Genomic DNA, 19,580 nt, shown 5'->3' with positions numbered 1-19,580 from the left:
TATTATGCTGATTGTGGGGAAGGGAGTGACTGTGGTGTTGATTTGATTCAGTAGAGCGACTTGACCAGAGAATGCCGTGAACCTCAGACTCGACTCGAGAAGACGTCTAGAATTCGAAAGGTCTGTGCTGTTGATTGTGGGGATGCCAATCAGATCAAAAGCGCGTGTCGGAATTGACGGGACACGACAACAAACAAAAATAAACCGCGAAAGTTGGGGTAGCAAGCAGCAAGCAAACAATCCGATGTCAGTTGCTGTGGTAGCTGTGGTTATCGAGTCAAAGGAGCGTCTGGTGATGGTGATGCCCAATCCAAATACAACCGCGTTGCGCAGCAAGTGCTGCGATCTCGAGATCCTAGCTTCTGATGCTGATGTGGTGAGAGAAGTAGACCGGAAGCAATCGATGCCGTATTTCCAAACCCAGCCACGAGACTCAGCAGTTTCAGTGGACGCCGGACCAGAACTGAACGCTGCTTTCCGGTAAGTGTCAACGTCGACAACTCAGACTGTCCTCTAACAAGGAGCATGTGCTGGATTGAACACAACAATGTCGAGGAAAGAGCATATGATATGATGTCCACCGTCCCTCCCGCCTTTTCTCTCGCTTGTCTCGAAGCAGCATGGCTTTAGGTAAAATGCAATATCCACATGAAAAACTCATTCTCTAAGCCAAGAACTGACTTTGCGATGGCTTCGCCGACTAGACGGATGGGCTACACTACTTGTGTCTAGGCCACAGACTTGCTCATGGATTACGCGGTTAATAGTCCCCCACCTGCGGCTGTACCTTCATGCAGTTCCCAAAATTAGACCTTGTCGCGTTCACTGCCAGACCCCAACAATCACACCACTGACACCTTTCAGTTGCGATAAGAGCACAGCTTCGAGAGACTTTTACATCTCCGCGTTGCTCGTGCACGGGTCAGCAGTTTGTCTGCCGAAAGCTGACAGTCGAATTGGAAACGCAGCCCCCTAAGACTGCTCGACAATCGTTCCGAACGTTACGAGTCGCGGCAAATAATGCAAGCCTCTTGCTACAGCTCGCGTGCTTGGTGTTTTGGACTTCGAAGAAGCGAACCCTTGCCATCGCGTCGCTTCTCGCGGCTTCTCGGAACTCAACTTCCAGTACTGCCTACACGTAACACAGTACACCTTTTACAACTTTCTGCATCTCGCTAACGCGGCGACGTTCGATGGAATCTGCCCCTTCATCCACCGGTCCGACTGTCGAGTGTCACTTATCGATCAGATCCCCACGTCTTTCACTGTGATGTGTGAGCAGACTCAGCAGAGAAGCAAAAATGACTGCTCCATCGTCCTTGAGTGCCTCACACGACGAGCAGCATAGACAATACCCTGTCGTAGTTGCATAGCATCGTCCCGTAACGCGTTCGGTTCATGATTTGTGAGTGTCCTCTTCGCTGCCGCAACGCGCTCGGAGACACCCGGCCAAACTTGGAGCTCCACCGCTGCCTATACGGTACACTTTGCACGATACTGTGACCACCGATCAGACGCAATGGACAAGCTATTGTCCAAGCAGGAATAACGCTTCCGCTGCACCGACAGGGGAAGTGAGTTCGCTCTCCCGGTACCCCTGTGCCGGGCGGACTTTTCCCCTGGCATTAGTCTTCCAAGCTAATGCAGCTAACAGCCCCATCACTCTGGTACGACTCGATGGCACGAACTACTCCCCTCTTGGGGCTATTCAACGGCTTGCGACTATCGGATCTTTTCTCTTGCCCGGGCTCGACCTGCCACCTCACAGCCACTGCCGCGATATTGTCGTGTGAAACATGTTGAATATCGATATCGCTATAGTTTCCGGATGAAGCCAATATGTCACTATTGAACAAAAGCTCTTCCAGAAGCCGCAGGATCTCAAGAGGGTTCAACTCCTTTTGAAGGAACCCACGGAGTAGCGGCCGAGGACTCGACTCGACTTGTTGATCTGGGAGCCTTGATCCGGACAGCTGGGACTTATCGATGGCAATAGTGCCCTCGCCCAACGAAGCGAGACGACGATCTTCCTGCTACAGCTAGAAGCCAAGGCGATGAATCTTCCCCAAAACCAAAAACCTAAATTCGGGCTCGCACCTTCCCCATCAAGCGGTGATAGATCACCTCCCTCCTCTTCCATGTCAACTAAACCAATTAGATCATATAGTACCTGACATAAAAATACTCACAGGGAGGGGCTATTGCTTGTCACTCCTTCCTTCGCTGTCAATACCTGGCCAAAGAGGCAAACATCTGCTTACCTAGGCTTCTACGTAGCTAGTTCTACCCACCCAAGAGAGCGAGTGCCTGACTGATCGCGCATCTAACAAGGTCATGACGAATCGAGCTTGCAAATCGACGGCAGTGCCGTCACTGTATGACCGTGCAAAGGCGAAAAGAGTACTTCTCTCATACTAGGCACCTTCCTGCTCTGGACTTATGCAGCGCGATCAGCACTCATCCATCAGGTCAGCTCGCAACATTTGCTTGGGGCAAAAGGCCATACCGTATGCCATCATGACTCGTCGAGAGTATGCGGTCTCTGTCTTCGGCGTGAGTGTATCGAGCATAACCCCATCTTCGGGTTGACTTGGCCTTGAGGGGATCCGCATGGCCACCATGGACCTTACTTTGACCCTGCTGACAACATCGACGGGGACCGTGGGTCTTGCTCGAAGCTGGTCAGTATATATGAAGGCGGCATATCGAGTACGATTGGTTCTGGAGGTGAGGCCACAGTCTTTCCACGATTAGCAATATCTGCATTTTGTCCCGTTGACATCATACAGCAGATAGGCTCTGTTGAAACCGCAGTCAAAAGATGTGCGCTCTGGCCAGCATGCCTGCCTATGCCACACTTCAAGGTCCATGATCTCGTCACGAGGTCACAATTCGCACACATACAGCAGATTTCAACTATCCGCGAGCTGAACGCTAGCAACATGAAACTCGTGTGTGCTGTCGCATAAGTACACTGAGCATCGTGGTGTCGTGACAGCGGTCAAGGACATCCACAATCCCAGTCAAGACGGGAATTGACCGGCGACAGATTGCCCGCTTGCAAGTCCTTGCATCGTTACGTCGCCGGAAATTTCATCGAAGGCGCGGTCCCTACCATTGTGAAATTTGAAATCCACACAGGTCGACATCCATCGACTTTTATGGTTGCCGACCAGAATCACTCCGATCTAGGAATCAAGAAAGGACCCAGCCTCGAGTTGCAGCCTACTTCGACCGAATCTTGGATGATTCAGCGGAGACCGACTTGGATTGTCAGGGGTCCTTTGTAGCACTAAACCATCACACTGTAGGCTGGTCATCGACGACCTGGGCTGGTACAGTCCTGCCCGCTCTGAAGTTAAAGGCGTCCGTAGATACCGTCGAGAGAATGCTTAGTTGGGACTAAGCTGGTCTTTGCGAGCCTGCAGGATCCGCACATCTGAAGTGCATACCAGGAACGGCCCATGCTGCGGGTAAGAGCTTTGCAGCTGTACCAGAAGATCAGATGATGCGCCTTAGTTTCCAATCAGTCTAACACCATCATGGTGAAGCACAGGCAAGGGAAGATGGAAAACCACGTCCGTATGTTCCTTTGTAAGACGACCTTGTAACGGGACCGCGCTGAAGATAGCAAGACACTGCGCTCCGGCTTCGACACGGTCAACTTATCCGAAGATGCGGAATACTGTGGTACATCGCAGCACCAAAGCTTCGGTTGCATTCCGGGAGGAATAATGATGGCAGAGTGTCCATTCTTTACCTACACGGTATCTAGGTCGTTGTATGTAGCTCTCGAGTCGTGCTGGGATGAAAGCGAGGCAGATGAGGTCACCAATGCTTCGCTTAGGACGCTAGCCCGCATTTTCCTGCACGACCTCCGCGTTTTCTGGTCTCCAAGGCTTTGACCTGCCAAAAACATCTTCGTCTCCGACCCCGAGCACTCACACCGCCCAATGCTAGTCCTGTACGAAGCGGAACATGTACAGGCCTTCTCAGAGAACGATTTGCTGCCTGAACTCGCCAAGGTGAAGTCCGAGGCCGAACGACCACTCTAGACGCCACTCAATGTGAAGGTAACCCAACCACGGCACAATGCCTCGGCCCTTGAGCAATCTGGCAACGGAGCCCATGTGCGCTGCCATGAAGTGCCTGTTGAGGGCCGGACGATGTGCGTCCGGCTTGATGGGCAGCTACCGTTGAAAAGATCATTACTTCACCATCGAGCCTGCTTGGACCGCTCGTTGATGGAAGATGTTGTCAGCACCAATACTTTTGGTAGCGTTCTTAGCTGCTGGAGCTGCCGCAGCTCAGGAACGTAGCGCACAGGTTGATCTGGGCTATGAGATCCATGAAGGGTATCTGAATGTAAGCTCCAGAGTTCCTACTCAAGCAATTCAATGCTCAAATGAAGCAGGAGACAACCGAGATCTACAAGTTCAGCAACATCAGGTTCGCGGAACCTCCTGTTGGTGATCTGAGGTTTGCCGCGCCTGTATATCCAAGGGGCTCCAGTAGCCATGTTGAGAACGGCAATGTGTCAAGGACGTGTCCACAAGCTCGCGGGACAGGGTCGATTGTCAACCAGCTCTGGGTGGCCTCGATCGTCGCCGGCAACTATACTCAGTTCAACCTGACGGAAGCTCAACAGCTACAGCAGGCGTATCTGGCTTCGACGCCGCCTGCTCGTCCGGATCCTTCAGAGACAGAGGACTGCTTGTTTCTCGATGTGTATGTTCCGCAGGGCGTATTCGAAAACTCGACAGGCACGAATGGCACGAACAGTACTGGTCCAGGTTGGAATGATTACTCTAATGGCACTTCAATCAGTGGCGTTCCCGTGCTCATCTGGTATGAACCCTCCCTATGAAGACTTTTCCATGGAGGTATGAACGCTAATACTAATTGATTCCACGCAGGATCTATGGCGGCGCATACGTGGTCGGAAGCAAGAACACCGCTAATGGAGCGGGCCTCATTGAAGCCAGTCAGCTTGACGGAGGACCAGGTCTGATATTTGTAGCTCTCAATTACCGACTTGGCGCTCTGGGCTGGAGCGGAGGACCGACACTCCAGGGTGCGGGAGGTGTATCAAATGCAGGCCTCTACGACCAGCGGTGAGTTGCCCTTGCGTGACCACACTTCCATACCTACCTCTAAGAGGAGGCCTCCCAAGCCAATACTGACAAAGCTGCAGCTTGGCCATAGAATGGGTTGCCGAAAATATCCATCTCTTCGGTGGCGACAAGAACCAGATCACTATCATGGGAGAGTCAGCAGGAGGTATGTTACAGTAGCAATTTGCTATTGACGGTTTCTAATAGTATTCAGGTGGCTCAGTGCAACATCAAATCACTGCCTATGGTGGCCAGCAGCCAGTCTCCTTCCAGAGAGCAATTTCGCAGAGTCCAGGCTATGGTCCCACGCCCTCAGTCTACCATCAAGAGACTCTATTCCAGCAGTTTCTGACCCTAGCAAACGTCAGCAGCGTTGAAGAAGCCCGTCAACTCAACTCCTCGGCCGTCATTCGCGCGAACCAGCAACAAATCGCTGCAGGAGTCAGCTACAACCCTACCGTAGATGGCATCTTTGTCCCAGCACTACCGGCACTCCTTCTCAATGCTGGCGCGTTCGCCAAAGATGTCGAGGTTATGGTCGGGCACAACGCCAATGAAGCACCCGGATTCACGCCACCAAAGACAGGCGCCAACTACAGTTCTGAGGAGATCGCTTTATACCTCTCCGCATCGATTCCGGGCGTCCAGGATGCAGTCGTCGACACGATTGTTGAAGATCTCTACCCTGAGATCTACGATGGTTCCCAACCCTATAAAGACAGTCTTCATCGCGTCATGCTCATCATCTCTGACGCTTATTTCACCTGCAACACCAACTACCTCAACAAAGCCTTCAAAAATCTCACATATGCGTATGAGTTCCAGGTTCCGCCGGCTCTGCATGGCCAAGATGTCCGCTACACCTTTTACGATGGTGGCGGCGACAACCCTTCACAAGGCCTGATTGCGGCCATAGCAGAGGTTCATCAGGCTTACATCGTAAATTTTGCTTCGTCGGGCGATCCGAACGGGCCTGATCTGCCGGTTTTCCCTATGCAAGGCAACAATGCGTCCATGAACGCGTGGAACGCCACTGCTGTGAAGACTGAGAGGGACGACACGGTCAATGAGAGGTGTCGGTGGTGGCAGAAGTCTTTGTTTGCTTAACCATAATCGTTCTGTCCAATGAGGCATGACCCAGGATACTCAGTACAATCGTGTTTTCATCTCGCGATCCCGACAGCCTGCGTCGACCGCGTCACCTTGACGATCAAGCGTCGGACTGATCCTCAGCTTCTTCCACTTCGTCACTAGCGTCACTTAGAGCCCATTCCCCGAGGAAGCCCTCTTCCCTGGCAGGCGCAACTAGATCGACTTTATGATTCTCGATCCATAGCAACACTTTCGCTCGTGATACCACCATCTTTGCTGGCTCGAACTCCTCTGCGTCAGAGTGACCATTGATGACTTTAGTGTCCAAGTTTTCGCCTGAGATCTTCTGTTTCCGTTTCGCTGGCTTGATATCGCAGATTCCCATGTCATTGAGCGCTGCTATGACATCCTCCGCAAGCATTCCAGTCCGGTCGCCGATGTCTTTCACAGTCATCTCCTCTCTTGCGAATCCCGTCTTTCGTTTGGTTGTCTTTTCAAAGATCGATGCTGGTCTTGATCTAGGGACTGACCCATGAAGAAGCGAGCAATCCGCTCTGACCAGAATCGCAGGTAGGCTTTTCGGCCCATTGTGCTTAATGGTTTCTCGGGACCACCAATAATGCCTCCTTCCCATTCCCAGCCGCTCAGTTTGTATGAAACAGCCATCAATAACTGCCCCAGCTGACGGTGCTGGTAAGGCGGGAAGACAAGGATGCACGCCAGATTGTTGTTGTCCCACGACAAGTCCTCTTTGGAGAAGAACCCCAAAACCTGTGTCTTGAACAGCGGCTCATCCACGCCAGAAGAAGCACGCTTGCGGCCTCGACCTCTGCCCTTGCTCCCTTGCGCCGTGTAAGTCAGCACATAGTACCTGAATCCACCAGTGTCGAAGAAGACGCTCTTCTGCTCCAGGAAAAGCTTCGCAAAGAGCGAAAGGTTCTGACAGTAGAGCTTCTCTGCTTCGCCATCGACCTCCCAAACCACATAGCCATCCCACTCGTACACTTTCTCCGCCGAATCGGGCACAGGCATTAGCTCGCCAAACTTCTGCTTCTCCTGATGAAACATAATATGCTGCGCGTAGTTCACTTCATCGGGTGTGTAGCGAAAGCAGAGTGGACATACGTAGAGGCGTTCACAGACGATTCCATCTTGCTTGATCCCATCGCCGCCCAGGGTGGTGAGATTTTGTACGGCAGTATCGGTAGGCTTTGCACGAGAACCCTTGATGATGTTATCCGGATAGGGTGAGAAGTACCATGTCTCGAAGCACAGATTTCCCAGGACGACCTCGCGCACATTACGCATCAAGACTTTCATGGATGCTCGTCGTTTTGGAGTGCCTCCCAACGACGGCCGAGTGCCCAGCGGGCTATTGACAAGCTCGGCCATGGCTGTGACAAGGTTGAGATCATGCCGAATAAGTCTACTCGTCAGCGATGTTCACCTATGATGGTAAGAGCTTCGTCCATTGTGAAGATGCAGTGAAGAATTGCATTCGGTGCACTGGCCCAAGGACGGTCGTGAATGAAAAGGCAGCATCGTCATGCACCCCTCGAACGCCAAGGCTGTGGGCGCCTTCCCCAAAGCCGTGGCCCCTGCATCAAGTTGGAGTGGTCCGAGTTGAGGCCAGATCATTCACTTCACTTCAACAAAAGAGTGCCCTGAAAAGCCGTTGTGTACATCATTCACTTTTCAATCGTGTCTTAATATGCTGGAGTCCTTCCGAGGCAGTCAGGACTGTTTTCCTGTCCAGTAATTTTGATTTCTAGCCGCCATGCTTCATCGTCTTAGAGATTTCGCCCTGCTAGTGGCGGTCCTAGGCTTCACACTCCCTTGCAGCGCCGAGGACAACCTCCACGAGCAGCCAGTTGCACATCTTATAGCCTCTGCAAAGGCGGCGCGCGTCCGAGGAGCGACTAACGAGGCTCTCCAGTACTTCGATGCCGCGATAAAGAAAGACTCGTCTGACTACCTGACTCTCTTTCAACGGGGCGCAACATATTTGTCTGCAGGCAGGCATACACAAGCCAAGTCCGACTTCGACTCCGTACTCCGACTGAAGCCAGGATTCGAAGCAGCGCTTCTACAAAGAGCGAAGATTGAGGCGAGGAACGCAGAATGGGAGGCCGCGAAGAAGGATTATAAGGATGCCGGCGCAAAGGGAGCAGAGGAGCTCAAACAGCTCGAGGAGGCTGAGGGTGCGTCATATATCGCGTTCGAAGCCGAGAAAGTGAAGGACTGGGATTCCTGCGTCAACAATGCCGGCGTGGCTATCATGACTGCGGCTGGTTCGTTGGCATTGCGACAATTACGATCACGATGCAGACTGGAGAAGGGAGAGATCGAGATGGGCATCAGCGACCTACAACACGTGCTGCAGATCCAGCCGTCGCTATTGGAGCCGTACGTCCATATGTCGAGCATGCAGTTGTACAGCCTCGGACAAGTAGATCCTGCTCTGGCCAACGTGAAGAAGTGCTTGCAATCAGATCCGGACTACAAGCCTTGCAAGGCGCTGTTCAAAGATGAGAAGGCTCTCTCAAGGGCTTTGAAACGCGTGGACGACCTGCTGGCGTCCAAAAAGTACAATCAGGCCAGCAAAGAATTGACAGGCAGCACGCCGGACACTGAGCCAGGATTACTTGCCGATATCAAGACTGGCTTCGCCGCTCAACGAGAACAGGGGTACATTCATCCTGCGGCTTCACAGGGTCTGTACACAATTTACCTCGAGAAGACTTGTGAGACTTTCATGGGCATGAACAACCATCGAAAAGCAGCGCCATATTGCAAAGAAATACTGCAACTCGACCCTCACTCACTCCGAGGCCTTCTGCATCAAGCGCAAGCCCATCTCGATGCGGAGAACTACGAGGCAGCCATCAATGCTCTCAACACTGCCAAAGAGCACCATCCATCAGAAGCCAATTCGATCGCCCAGAAGTTGCAGGAAGCTCAACTGGCCCTCAAAAAGTCGAAAAACAAAGACTATTACAAGATCCTTGGCGTCGATCGCAACGCCGACGAACGCCAGATCAAGAAAGCGTATCGATCTGCGACGAAGATTTACCATCCAGACAAGGCACATGCGCAGGGAATCTCGAAAGAAGATGCGGAGAAGAAAATGGCTGCCATCAACGAGGCATATGAGGTGCTAAGTGATCCAGAGCTGAAGCAGAGATTCGACAGCGGTGATGACCCGAATGATCCAATGGCGAGACAGGGAGGAAATCCGTTTGAAGGTGGAATGCCGTTTGGTTTCCCTATGGGCGGCGGCCAACAATTCGTGTTCCAGCAAGGAGGCGGTGGTGGAGGCGGCAAGAAGTTCAAGTTTTCGACTGGAGGCGGCGGTGGCGGCGGAGGAGGCGGCATGCCTTTCAACTTTCCTGGTTTTGGATGAGCGCTACAGACTTCGACGCATGATCAGGGACACATCAGATGGCAGCGGGCATGGACTGGCGTCAGCACATTCTTCAGGTAACATTGGTAGAACGGAATTATACTATCCATCTCTACGTTGTCCCAGCATGGACTGTCGCGTTGTAAGACCAATTCTGACTTGAATGCACTCCTTCAATGCGGTCTCAGGACGGGGCTGGCCCATATCACTGAGTTGCTCGTCCCACCAGGCAGTAGAAGGCAGTGCCTGGGCATGACAATGAAGCATCATTCCACTCGCTAGTGTTGCCGGATATTGGGAAGGAAGAAAAGAGAACGAGAGTCATGAACAAGCCAACTGACCACTTATACCACTTCGACAAAGGAGCTATGCGAGGCAAACCGAGACAATCGCGTCCCTGACTGATTAGGAAGCATTCACTGTACTTGTGGATTCAGAGACATCCGACGGCTCGTCATCTCAAGTCACTCGTGACATGTAACGACTTTGTCCCGGACCGGCGGACAGGGACTTAAATTGGCATTAGCGGCATCGTGCATCTTGAACCCTGACCAGATGCGTCCAGGAGACACAGGGCAAGGAAGTCGCGTACATCTCAGGATCTTGATAGCGCCGGATGAAAAAGGGCTCGTTCCAAGCCGGATGACAAGGAGTAAGTATCAAGACTCAACCGGCGTCTCATGCCCATCTGCCTCATTCTTGGTTGACAGTATCAGAGTCTTCTCTACGTCTAGTTCATCAAGTCCGAGCGCCGCCGAACGATTACTCGTTGAGACCGAGTGACGATGGATCGCTCACGTATTCGCCCGAAACAAAATCTCCCAGGTTGATCAGCAAATCCTTGCCCAGTTGCACTCATCTTTGATGTATACTTCAACACACCTACTCCGAGCCAAGCGAGCTTACACCGAGCGTCTCCGAATCATCGTTGTCGCCTCTAGCGATGGCAAGGGTAGACGGTAGCTGACCGTAGAGCAGGAATATAGATCGGTGCTAGCCGCTGATACTGTTGTCGCGAGCGCCAATGTGATTGCCTCCTCCCACAGTATAGTGTGTGGTATGTCAGATAGCGCTGAGCATACACAGAAGTATTTCCTCCTTCAAGCCAACTTGACATGGCATCGTTGCGTCTGCTACGAGGTATGATGCACGCACTACTCTCAATGCGGCAATTGGGATTTCCATCCCGCACAAATCGAACGTGGGCGGCTTCTTGGAAGCTCAGCTTCGGACGACATCGTGGCGAGGCGGACACGATAGTGTAAGTATACGACCACAAGTATCTGCCCTGATCTCTGCTTCGCAGCATCCTGCGATCTGATCACTCAGTCCAGTATCAGGCAGGACACAACCACATGATGGAGGCCGACTTCTCACAATTTGACCACCTGGTCGATATATTCGGCAACATGCCGTTCATCAAGAGATACATGGCTCTCGTGCTGGCTTTTTCGTTGCCTGCGTCGCAAAGTCAGGAAAGCGTAGTGTCAGATCTGGAAGCGTCTCTACGGCGGCTGACCGCAGCGATACCATGGCTAGCCGGCAAAGTCATCTACGAGGGCCGCGATGACACCCATACTGGTACTCGGAAGATTGTGCGCAACGAGGGGAAGATACCTCTTATTGTGAAGGACTTGAGCTCAGAAGGTGTTCCAAGCATTGAGGACTTGGCTAGAACAGGCTTTCCCCTGTCTATGCTGCAAGCAGAGGTACTGGTACCGCCGATTGCGCTCACGTGGCACAGTGATGGCTACGACAAGCTGGCTCCTGTACTACTCCTGCAAGCCAATTTCGTCCAAGGAGGCATGCTGCTCACGATCGCAGGCAACCACTCGACCATGGACATGACCGGATTGGGCATTGTCATTGAGCACTTGGCCAAAGCCTGCCGAAACGAGGCCCTTACCGACGACGAAGTTCGCCAGGCAAATGCAGATCGAAGAGAAATTGTTGCATTGCTCGAGAAGGACTATCAGCCAGGCAACGAGCTGGACGACTCTCTCATTGTTCCCAACGCGCCTGCGATATCACTTGAGCCGGCAGAGTGGGTATCTTTCTCGCTGAGTGGATCTGGGTCGAGTGCACTTAAGACAGCCGCCGCTGAGCAGAGCGTCGCGCCATACGTCTCGACGGACGATGCCATCTCCGCGCTCTTCTGGCAGCGCACCTGTGTCGCTCGATCAAACATACATCCGGACGCATTCCCAGCAACTTCGCTTCTCGCACGGACAGTATCGGCACGTCCTTACCTTGGGATCGACAGCTACCTTGGACACATGGTCGATTGCGTATACTCTCGGCTCGAAATTACCAAAATGTCCCTCGGAGATCTCGCAGGCAGGCTTCGACTCCTGCTCAACAAGGACAAGATCATTCGCCATCTCCGTGCATATCTTACAGTACTCGATAGAATGGAGGACAAGTCGCTCATTATAAGCGGAGCCCAGCTCAACCTGAACTGGGACTTTGTAGTCAGTAGCTACGGGAACCTGAAAACTAGCAGATTGGACTTCGGAGCCTCGATGGGTGGATACACGTTGGCAGTCCGTGTACCGGGCGGGATGCCGGCAGCTCCTGGCTGTAGTATCATATTACCCGCTGATCGGAACGGTGATATTAGTGTTGCCTTGTGCGGAACCGAGAAGGAGATTGCAGCTCTGAAGGAAGACGATGTGCTGGGCAAGTACGCTGCGTACGTAGGATAGATCTGTCAGGCGCATAGGACGTTGAGCTGTGTAGACCAGCGGCTCTATTGCTATTGTGAAGGCCCTTCTCATCATCACAACGAGAAAGGCCCGATGTACAGATCCCGCCGTGCACAAGAGTGTGAGGCTTGTTATTCTTATAAGCATTTGGCAAAGCATCATCGCCCCATCTGAATCTCATAAATACGTCACCCCTAACTCTGAATGACGGCACCCCCTGCTCCGAGGCCAATCTCCGACTGGATCGGTGCCAAGTGGTGGAGATGATCCCCTGTCAATCCCCAAGTCGCGTTCCCATGGCCAAGTTGATGCAAGAGGACCTTGGATGAGCTTCGCCTCGCTTGCTTCACACTTGCTTGGCCTTCTATCTTAGTGTCCGCCATCTTTACTATCATCACAGAATCAAAGTGCACTCTACTAAATCGAGGGCATTCTGGAATAGCTGACGCGTCCTCCAGTGCCATTTCCGCTTGGCAAATTTGGGACTCCCTACTCACACCGTCTGTCGTTGTGCCCTTCGCGGCTAAGATATTTCCATTCACGACACTACGCGTATCGCCTCCGCCCATATTCGTGGTCATGCAATAACACCTATTGTGTGCAATGCGTGAGTCGCGAATCATCACCTCAGATATTCAGCTCGCTCAACTGACACCTCAATCCTAGATCGCATCAGGACTCGCGCCCATGATTCGGCCTTGAAGCACGGCTTCGTCCCATGGGCAAAAGTCAGCGCTGCGGCGGGCGTGCCACCGCCTAACAATCAGACCGGGGATGAGGAGAGTCATGATCCAAACGGCACTGGACCCGTGGCATCGAAAGCGAAGGTCCCCGTCACACGTCGAATATGGGAGAATACCCGGCGCATCATTTTCCACTCATGCTCAACGTCCTCCTGATATTTGTGCCGGCCGGCATCGCCGTGCACTTCGCTGGTATCAACGACAGTGTGGTCTTCGCCCTCAATGCCGTCGCCGTCATACCGCTGGCCGGTCTTCTGACATTCGCCACGGAGTCTGTTGCTCATAGGATGGGACCTACCCTCGGAGCACTGATCAATGTCTCTTTCGGCAACGCAGTCGAGCTCATCATCTTCATTATTGCGTTAGTCAAGAATGAGATAAGAGTCGTTCAAGCCGCCCTGGTTGGATCAATTCTTGCCAACCTCCTGTTGATCCTGGGCATGGCGTTCGTGGCAGGTGGACTTCAGTACCGGGAGCAAGTATACGACAGTCTCGTCACACAGATGTCGGCAGCGTTGCTCGCGCTAGCAGTACTCAGCTTGCTCATCCCGACTGCATTTCACGCATCTTTTGACGACATTGAGGCTGGCGACGAGGCCGTGCTGAAGCTAAGCCGAGGAACAGCCGTGATTTTGCTGCTTATGTATCTGCTGTACCTGGCTTTCCAACTCAAATCTCATGCCTATTTATACCAAGGCATCCCGCAGGCCGTCATCGACGCAGAGACCCACCCAGGACCTGGCCCAGGGATACTCGCCAGGATGAACTCTAGCAGTACCTCGTCCTCCTCGACAACGTCGCTATCGACTGCATCAGGATCTCAGAGACGAGTCAGAAAAAGGCTCAACATCAAAAAGCTGGGACGACGCAGGAAGGAGGTCGAGATTGAGGAGCCACAGCCAGACGCGGCTGAACCCGAGACGGAGAAGATCTCTGATGCAGCCACTTCCACGACTGCCGACTTCAACGAGAAGGGCAAAGAGCCACTGGCTGCTCCAGTGCGTGCTTCAACAACACCACACCCCACCACGCCTGGCCAGACCCGACCGAGGATGGGACTTAAGCAACGCTCTTTCGCACCTCCCGTCTTCCGTTCCCAATCACAGAACAATACAAATTCGAACAGCTATCCAATTCGTCGCCTGCGTTCAGAGGCCGCCCAGAGCTATCCACCGCTGACCCTTACACACTCGCCAGGCGCCCTGACCCCACGTGCTTCCAATCTCGCAGCAGCAGAGAATGCCAATGGCGGCGACGAGTCCGATGAACCCGAGCTCTCTCAAATCACAGCGATCATCCTTCTGTTGATCTCAACGGCCCTAGTCGCCCTTTGTGCCGAATTTCTGGTTGGTTCCATCCAACACATGGTCGAGTCGACTCCCCTCTCGGAGGCCTTCATAGGCCTGATCATCCTGCCGATCGTCGGCAACGCAGCCGAGCACGTTACTGCGGTCACTGTCGCCGCCAAAAACAAGCTTGACTTGAGTCTCGGGGTGGCCTTAGGGTCGAGTATCCAAATTGCACTATTCATCACACCCCTTGTGGTTATTATTGGCTGGATTATGGACAAACCCATGACTTTGTACTTCAATCTGTTCGAGACGGTGTCGGTGTTCGTCAGTACCTTTGTTGTCAACTTCTTGGTTCTGGATGGACGGAGCAATTACTTGGAGGGCGCCTTGTTGTGTGCTTGCTACATCATCATTGCGGTGGGAGCGTATTTCTTTCCGGACAGCGAAAATCAAAACCCCAGTACCGGAACGGCGACGGGAGCCGCGCGTTAGGAGCCTGGTCAAAATGTTACCTGCGAGGCTTTCATGGTTGTGAAGGAGGAGAAGCCTTGGGATCTGCTGGAACATAGCTGCATCCTAGGAACAGGTCTTGGACGGAACGTGGCAAATCCGAGGCACGAGGCGGCCGCTGTGAGCGATGGCTCCGACTGGTCAGGCGTTTCTGAGGTCGACGGACTACAGATCAACGAGACCTACGAGGTGGGAGCAAAGTTGCGCTGCTGGAGCAACAATATGGCGCATGACGACGGACTGAACGTTACGGGAACGGGCTGTTCTCCGTTACCCTAAGATCGGCGTACAAGGATATGCTTCGCTCCACACGCGCAGCAAACGAGTTTCTCTAGCAATACGAGCTGCTCTTTGGCGAGACACTGGCGTCAATCCGTGTGTATGGCTAGGCATTGTGCTTCGTAGCACCCTGGAACAATCGTCAGCCTACCTCGGAGGCCGCCTGGGCCTCCCCCCTCGATCACCACGTCCAACGTCCTCTACCTTCAAGTCCGCATCGTCGTCGCCCTCCACGTCCACCTCTCCTTCCTTCGCGTCTCCTTTCGCTCGCGCCTCCCCTCACTCGCTCCTTCTCCTCCGAAGCCCGCATGCCTTCCTTCCGGATCCCTCGCGCCTTCCCTCCAGGATCCTGTGCTCTTTCCGATCGAGCCTTGCGAGGCCCTCCCGCCTTCCGCGCGAGTCACGTGCGCCTGCCCTCTCTCTCCCTCTCCCTCGCCCATTTCCTCCCTCGCTCCTTCCCTCCCTCGCTCCTTCCCTCCCTCGCTCCTTCCCTCCCTCGCTTTCGCCATTTGCTAGCTGCTGTCAGTGTGCTCAGAGTTAGTGCTAGGGTTGGGCCATGCTAGGAAGGATCAGGGCATGTGGTTCTGCTAGGTATGCTAGGTTAGTGTGCTCAGGATTAGCCTATGCCGACCGTTATGACAGCTGTCGGTATAGGCTATTTCCCTCATCGTCACTGCCTCACTCTCTTCTGCTGCGACGTTTGTGCTCTACGACGGGTTGCCCAGAACAGGAGTCCTGTGCACGAAATCTTCCCCCTGACCAGAAGACTATTCATTTAAGCTAGACAGGCTGAACGTACCCCACTCCAGCCAACATACGACTCCAGCCAACGTATGCGCCTCTGATCGTGGGCCGGATGCTTCGACGCATACAGCTGTCCAAAGCCGCGGATTTTCGTATTTAGCATCTGCGCCGGCACCCGTTTCGGCGGCTAAGGACATGAACTGCTGAGAATCTGGAGCTCAAGGGAAACCTCAAGCTCGCTACGAAAGGCACGGGGAGAGCCAGTAGGATGAGGCGAAGTGACGGGGCATGTTTCGACGGATGATGGGGATAGGTATTGGATTGACGGATCGTAGACGGGAAGGCATGGACAGGTCGAAGGCTTGGTGAGAATGCGAGAAGGGATGTATGATTCGATTAGAACTTGTATATCATAAAAGCAGAACCCTCCCGAACCGTCTTGCACCGTGCCGTCATTTCTGTGCCAAAACATTCACTGCATCCCGGAAAGCATGTCGATGAACGAATCCAATGCAATGCGCGCGTACCCAATGCAGCCCACAACCCAATCAGTTATATTCATTAGAAGTCGTCCAACGTTGCAGACCGCAAAGTGCAAAGCGCAGCCAGCCAAAGAATGTTCATCATGAAAGAATCAAAACCATGAATAAAAGGGGTATCTCTCGTGAAAACATCGGAAGAGGCCGTCGGAAGAATATCGAGTCGTCGCGTCGCCCCCATCATCTGCCACACCGTCATGCTTCGTAACAATCCTTGTCCTCTTCTATACCAGTAGATCGATTTGTGGCACATTAAGCGTGACACTGATTGAGGTATGATTCCTAGTGCATTTTGTCGTCTCGTGTCGTTGACTCGTCTCGCTCGGCCGCTGCAACAAGGGCGTCCAATCCATTCATACCACCGCTGCCGGCGGAGACTCGATCTCCTGCACCGCCCTGGGAGATGCGTTGGGCATAGGGTGAAGGATCGCGTACTACGGGATCTATGCATGCCTGCGAGGGTTAGCATGAGGAGGATTTGGTGGGCAACTTGAATTGTGACGAACCTGAGATTGGCCTTCAGGCTGCATGATATGATGCTGTGGCTCAATGAAGCCACTGCTGGGCATGATCATCGGATGGACCTCAACAGTAGCAGTGCCGGGTGTCTTGATGCCTTCGCTGCTGCTCGAGTCCTCAGGAGATGTCCTTGCGGCATGAGGCCCGTTCCACTTCTGACGCTGTGAGGGCACAGCACGGCCTGACTGGTAAGCTTCCATGTGGTGAGGCTGTGTCATGTGTGGTGGCGGTGGGCCCATGTGATAGGGTGCAGGGTATTGCTGTTGAGCTTCGACCCGTTGGAGATCATCCAGGGTCGACTGTCCCCAAGAACTGCTCGGTCGAGCTATCTGTCCGTTATCGTCCAGAGGCGGATACTCGGACATCCTTGGAGGACCAAATCCGGATCCCGGATGCACAGGACTCGGAACACGTCGAGGAGGTGAAAGGCCTCGATCACGACGGTTGGTCGAATCGTCGAAGGTCTCTATGCCTGGCAATCGAAAACCTTGACTGGCTGCCGCAGTCGCTTGTTGAGTGTGTGCTGGAAACGGGCCATCAGGAGTCTGCGAGTGCGCCAGCCCGCTGGTGGCGGGTCTTCCGTAGTTGTAGTTCGTGTTCGTCAAGGTGCTCGGGTGCCACGTGCGCCGCCGCGGATCTTCGCCAGGAGGATAATAGTGGCTAGGGCCGCCGGGAAAGTGGCCGGTCGTGGGGCTTCCATATACGCTACTTTGTGATGATGAGCCGTGCGATGGTCCAGGCTGGCCATAGGACTGCTGGAAGGGATTCACACCAGAAGGCACAGATAACCGACGATGAGGATAGTGGTCCAGGCTCGAGGCACGCGAATGCGAGGACTGGGGAGAAGCATAGGATGGCGGGAAGCTGGGCTACCCGGCATCGCAGAGAAGGTCGCAGACGTTGGAGTACTTAGGCCGTTCGGAGAATGAGGTGCGTTGTAATAGCCCTGCGGCGGAGGCGTTTGAGGAGGTTCACCTATTCGTACCCTGCTGGACTCGTTGGCCATTAGTAGTGGTGGCGGCCTCCTTTTAGCCTCGGTTACGGTGCTGTATCCCGATGTCGTCGAGGCTATGCTAGAGTTTGACAGATTTCGAGAATGACCTCTGCTGTGGCCACCCGTACTACCCATTGTGCCGCTGCGCGGACGAGGATTCTGCCGGACACGATCAGTCCGGATCTGTCGTTGAAAGCGTGTGCCGGTGGCGGCTAGGGATTCGGCTGGTATTTCCTCGTTGACATGTACTGTTTGAGCGTGCTGACGAAGATTGTCCAAGCGGGAGAAGCGGCGGCTACAGTGACATTGAAATGGCCGTTCACCCGTATGCTTGCGGATATGGCGGGCCAAGTGCTCTGATCTCGTGAAGCTGAGGCTGCAGGGAGGATAGTCGACGCAAAAGAATCGTTGTCCCTTTCTCTTCCTGGAGTTCTCATCGCCTTCGCCATCTGAGTCCTCATTCTCCTGCTCTTCGTCTAGGTCCATAGCCTCATTGTCGTCGTCATTAGGTGTCGAGTTGCGGGTGTCTGGGGTAGGTGCAACGGTAGGTTTAGGTGTGGTTATGCTCGTGTCGCCGTCGTAAGGCTGCTGATCTCGAGCGGAAGCGCCATGAGCAAAGCGATCGGCCTTTGGAGTGGTCGCATCCGACTCAGCCTCATGTTCGACGAGACTATTGATGTTGAGAGTCGTCATGGCCTGTTTGCAGGCGCTCACAACCTGTTACGTAGATCCGTCCGGTCGATGTGTCGAAGTCGTCTTGATAGAGTCCGATAGGCAGGATTGGAAATAGGTCCAGGACGTCACTCTCAGGAACGACGATAGTGGCGGGTGCCTTAACCCGGGTCACCTGGCAGATGACTGTAATAGTGGCAAGGTGGGGTGCGGCACCAGAATCGTACGTTTGGAGATAAAGATCGAAGGAGATGCGTGTCATTAGTGATGGATGCACCCAACAGTAGCCATCGAGATGCCACGTGTAGATGGTCTCGAAACTTATTCAGTAATATGTGCAAACCGCTGGTCACCTGGAGCGGAGGATCGAATTGTATGAAAGGCTGGATGCGATGGTAGTGATGAGTTCTGGATGAAAGGCAAAGGCACCATCTAAGAAGGTGGCAGGTTTTTGGGGGATCAGCGGCTCGAGTTCAGCGGGCCGGCTTTGGATCAGCCTTTTGCCTTTGCGGGCCCCAGTGAAGTGCGACCGAGTCCACGCACACGCTTAAATGATGTAGGGCCGTACCATGGTTCGGCGGTCGTGGATTTACGCTCGATCTGAGTCAGGAACAGTCTTCCCTGCGCAAGCCGCGGAGAGTGAGACTCTACACGACAGCGTGGCGGAGCAATGTTCGATGGTGAGATGATGAATGACTGCTGGTGTTCAAACACTGATGATGTCGACGTGTCGGCGCCAATGTCTTGCATGCATAAGATTCGACCCAGACTAGGATCTCTAGGGAAGGAGCGGGGCAAATCCCGCTGCACATGTGCCTACCTTTAGAGGCTCGTGCGCCAGGAGGGGTGCACTTCGACAGCTTTCGTCCAAGCCTTGCTGCAGTTGATCACCCGAAGAGTCCTTCTAAGGCATCAGCTCTCATTTGTTCATCATTGGCGAACCAGTGCCCGACAGAGTATATCGTTCTGTAAGC

At 53.5% G+C, this 19,580-nt stretch overlaps 6 protein-coding genes across 6 annotated transcripts; 4 read left to right on the top strand and 2 right to left on the bottom strand.

Moving 5' to 3' along the window:
• Nucleotides 1-4,251: 4,251 nt before the first annotated feature.
• On the top strand, nucleotides 4,252-6,221 carry AB675_7893 (Lipase 1; the record flags this gene model as incomplete). Its single annotated transcript, XM_018148296.1, has 5 exons — nucleotides 4,252-4,365; nucleotides 4,415-4,848; nucleotides 4,917-5,114; nucleotides 5,195-5,280; nucleotides 5,329-6,221. 5 exons carry the CDS (start codon nucleotides 4,252-4,254, stop codon nucleotides 6,219-6,221), a joined length of 1,725 nt encoding a protein of 574 aa, XP_018001166.1.
• A 103-nt stretch (nucleotides 6,222-6,324) lies between these two features.
• Nucleotides 6,325-7,598, bottom strand: AB675_7892 (Males-absent on the first protein; the record flags this gene model as incomplete). The annotated part of the gene is made up of 2 exons (XM_018148295.1): nucleotides 6,325-6,713; nucleotides 6,737-7,598. 2 exons carry the CDS (start codon nucleotides 7,596-7,598, stop codon nucleotides 6,325-6,327), a joined length of 1,251 nt encoding a protein of 416 aa, XP_018001015.1.
• A 385-nt stretch (nucleotides 7,599-7,983) lies between these two features.
• Nucleotides 7,984-9,609, top strand: AB675_7891 (uncharacterized protein; the record flags this gene model as incomplete). Its single annotated transcript, XM_018148294.1, has 1 exon — nucleotides 7,984-9,609. One exon carries the CDS (start codon nucleotides 7,984-7,986, stop codon nucleotides 9,607-9,609), a length of 1,626 nt encoding a protein of 541 aa, XP_018001262.1.
• A 1,358-nt stretch (nucleotides 9,610-10,967) lies between these two features.
• Nucleotides 10,968-12,314, top strand: AB675_7890 (Trichothecene 3-O-acetyltransferase; the record flags this gene model as incomplete). The annotated part of the gene is made up of 1 exon (XM_018148293.1): nucleotides 10,968-12,314. One exon carries the CDS (start codon nucleotides 10,968-10,970, stop codon nucleotides 12,312-12,314), a length of 1,347 nt encoding a protein of 448 aa, XP_018001113.1.
• An 847-nt stretch (nucleotides 12,315-13,161) lies between these two features.
• On the top strand, nucleotides 13,162-14,841 carry AB675_7889 (Vacuolar calcium ion transporter; the record flags this gene model as incomplete). Its single annotated transcript, XM_018148291.1, has 1 exon — nucleotides 13,162-14,841. One exon carries the CDS (start codon nucleotides 13,162-13,164, stop codon nucleotides 14,839-14,841), a length of 1,680 nt encoding a protein of 559 aa, XP_018001033.1.
• Nucleotides 14,842-16,703: 1,862 nt separating this feature from the next.
• On the bottom strand, nucleotides 16,704-18,627 carry AB675_7888 (Biofilm and cell wall regulator 1; the record flags this gene model as incomplete). Its single annotated transcript, XM_018148290.1, has 3 exons — nucleotides 16,704-16,874; nucleotides 16,928-17,695; nucleotides 17,734-18,627. 3 exons carry the CDS (start codon nucleotides 18,625-18,627, stop codon nucleotides 16,704-16,706), a joined length of 1,833 nt encoding a protein of 610 aa, XP_018001149.1.
• Between the last annotated feature and the right edge of the window lie 953 nt (nucleotides 18,628-19,580).

Source organism: Cyphellophora attinorum (assembly GCF_001299255.1).
Source record: "Cyphellophora attinorum strain CBS 131958 chromosome Unknown Contig10, whole genome shotgun sequence".
NCBI classification, from domain to species: Eukaryota; Fungi; Ascomycota; class Eurotiomycetes; order Chaetothyriales; family Cyphellophoraceae; genus Cyphellophora; species Cyphellophora attinorum.
This window is presented reverse-complemented; position numbering and strand designations above follow the sequence as displayed.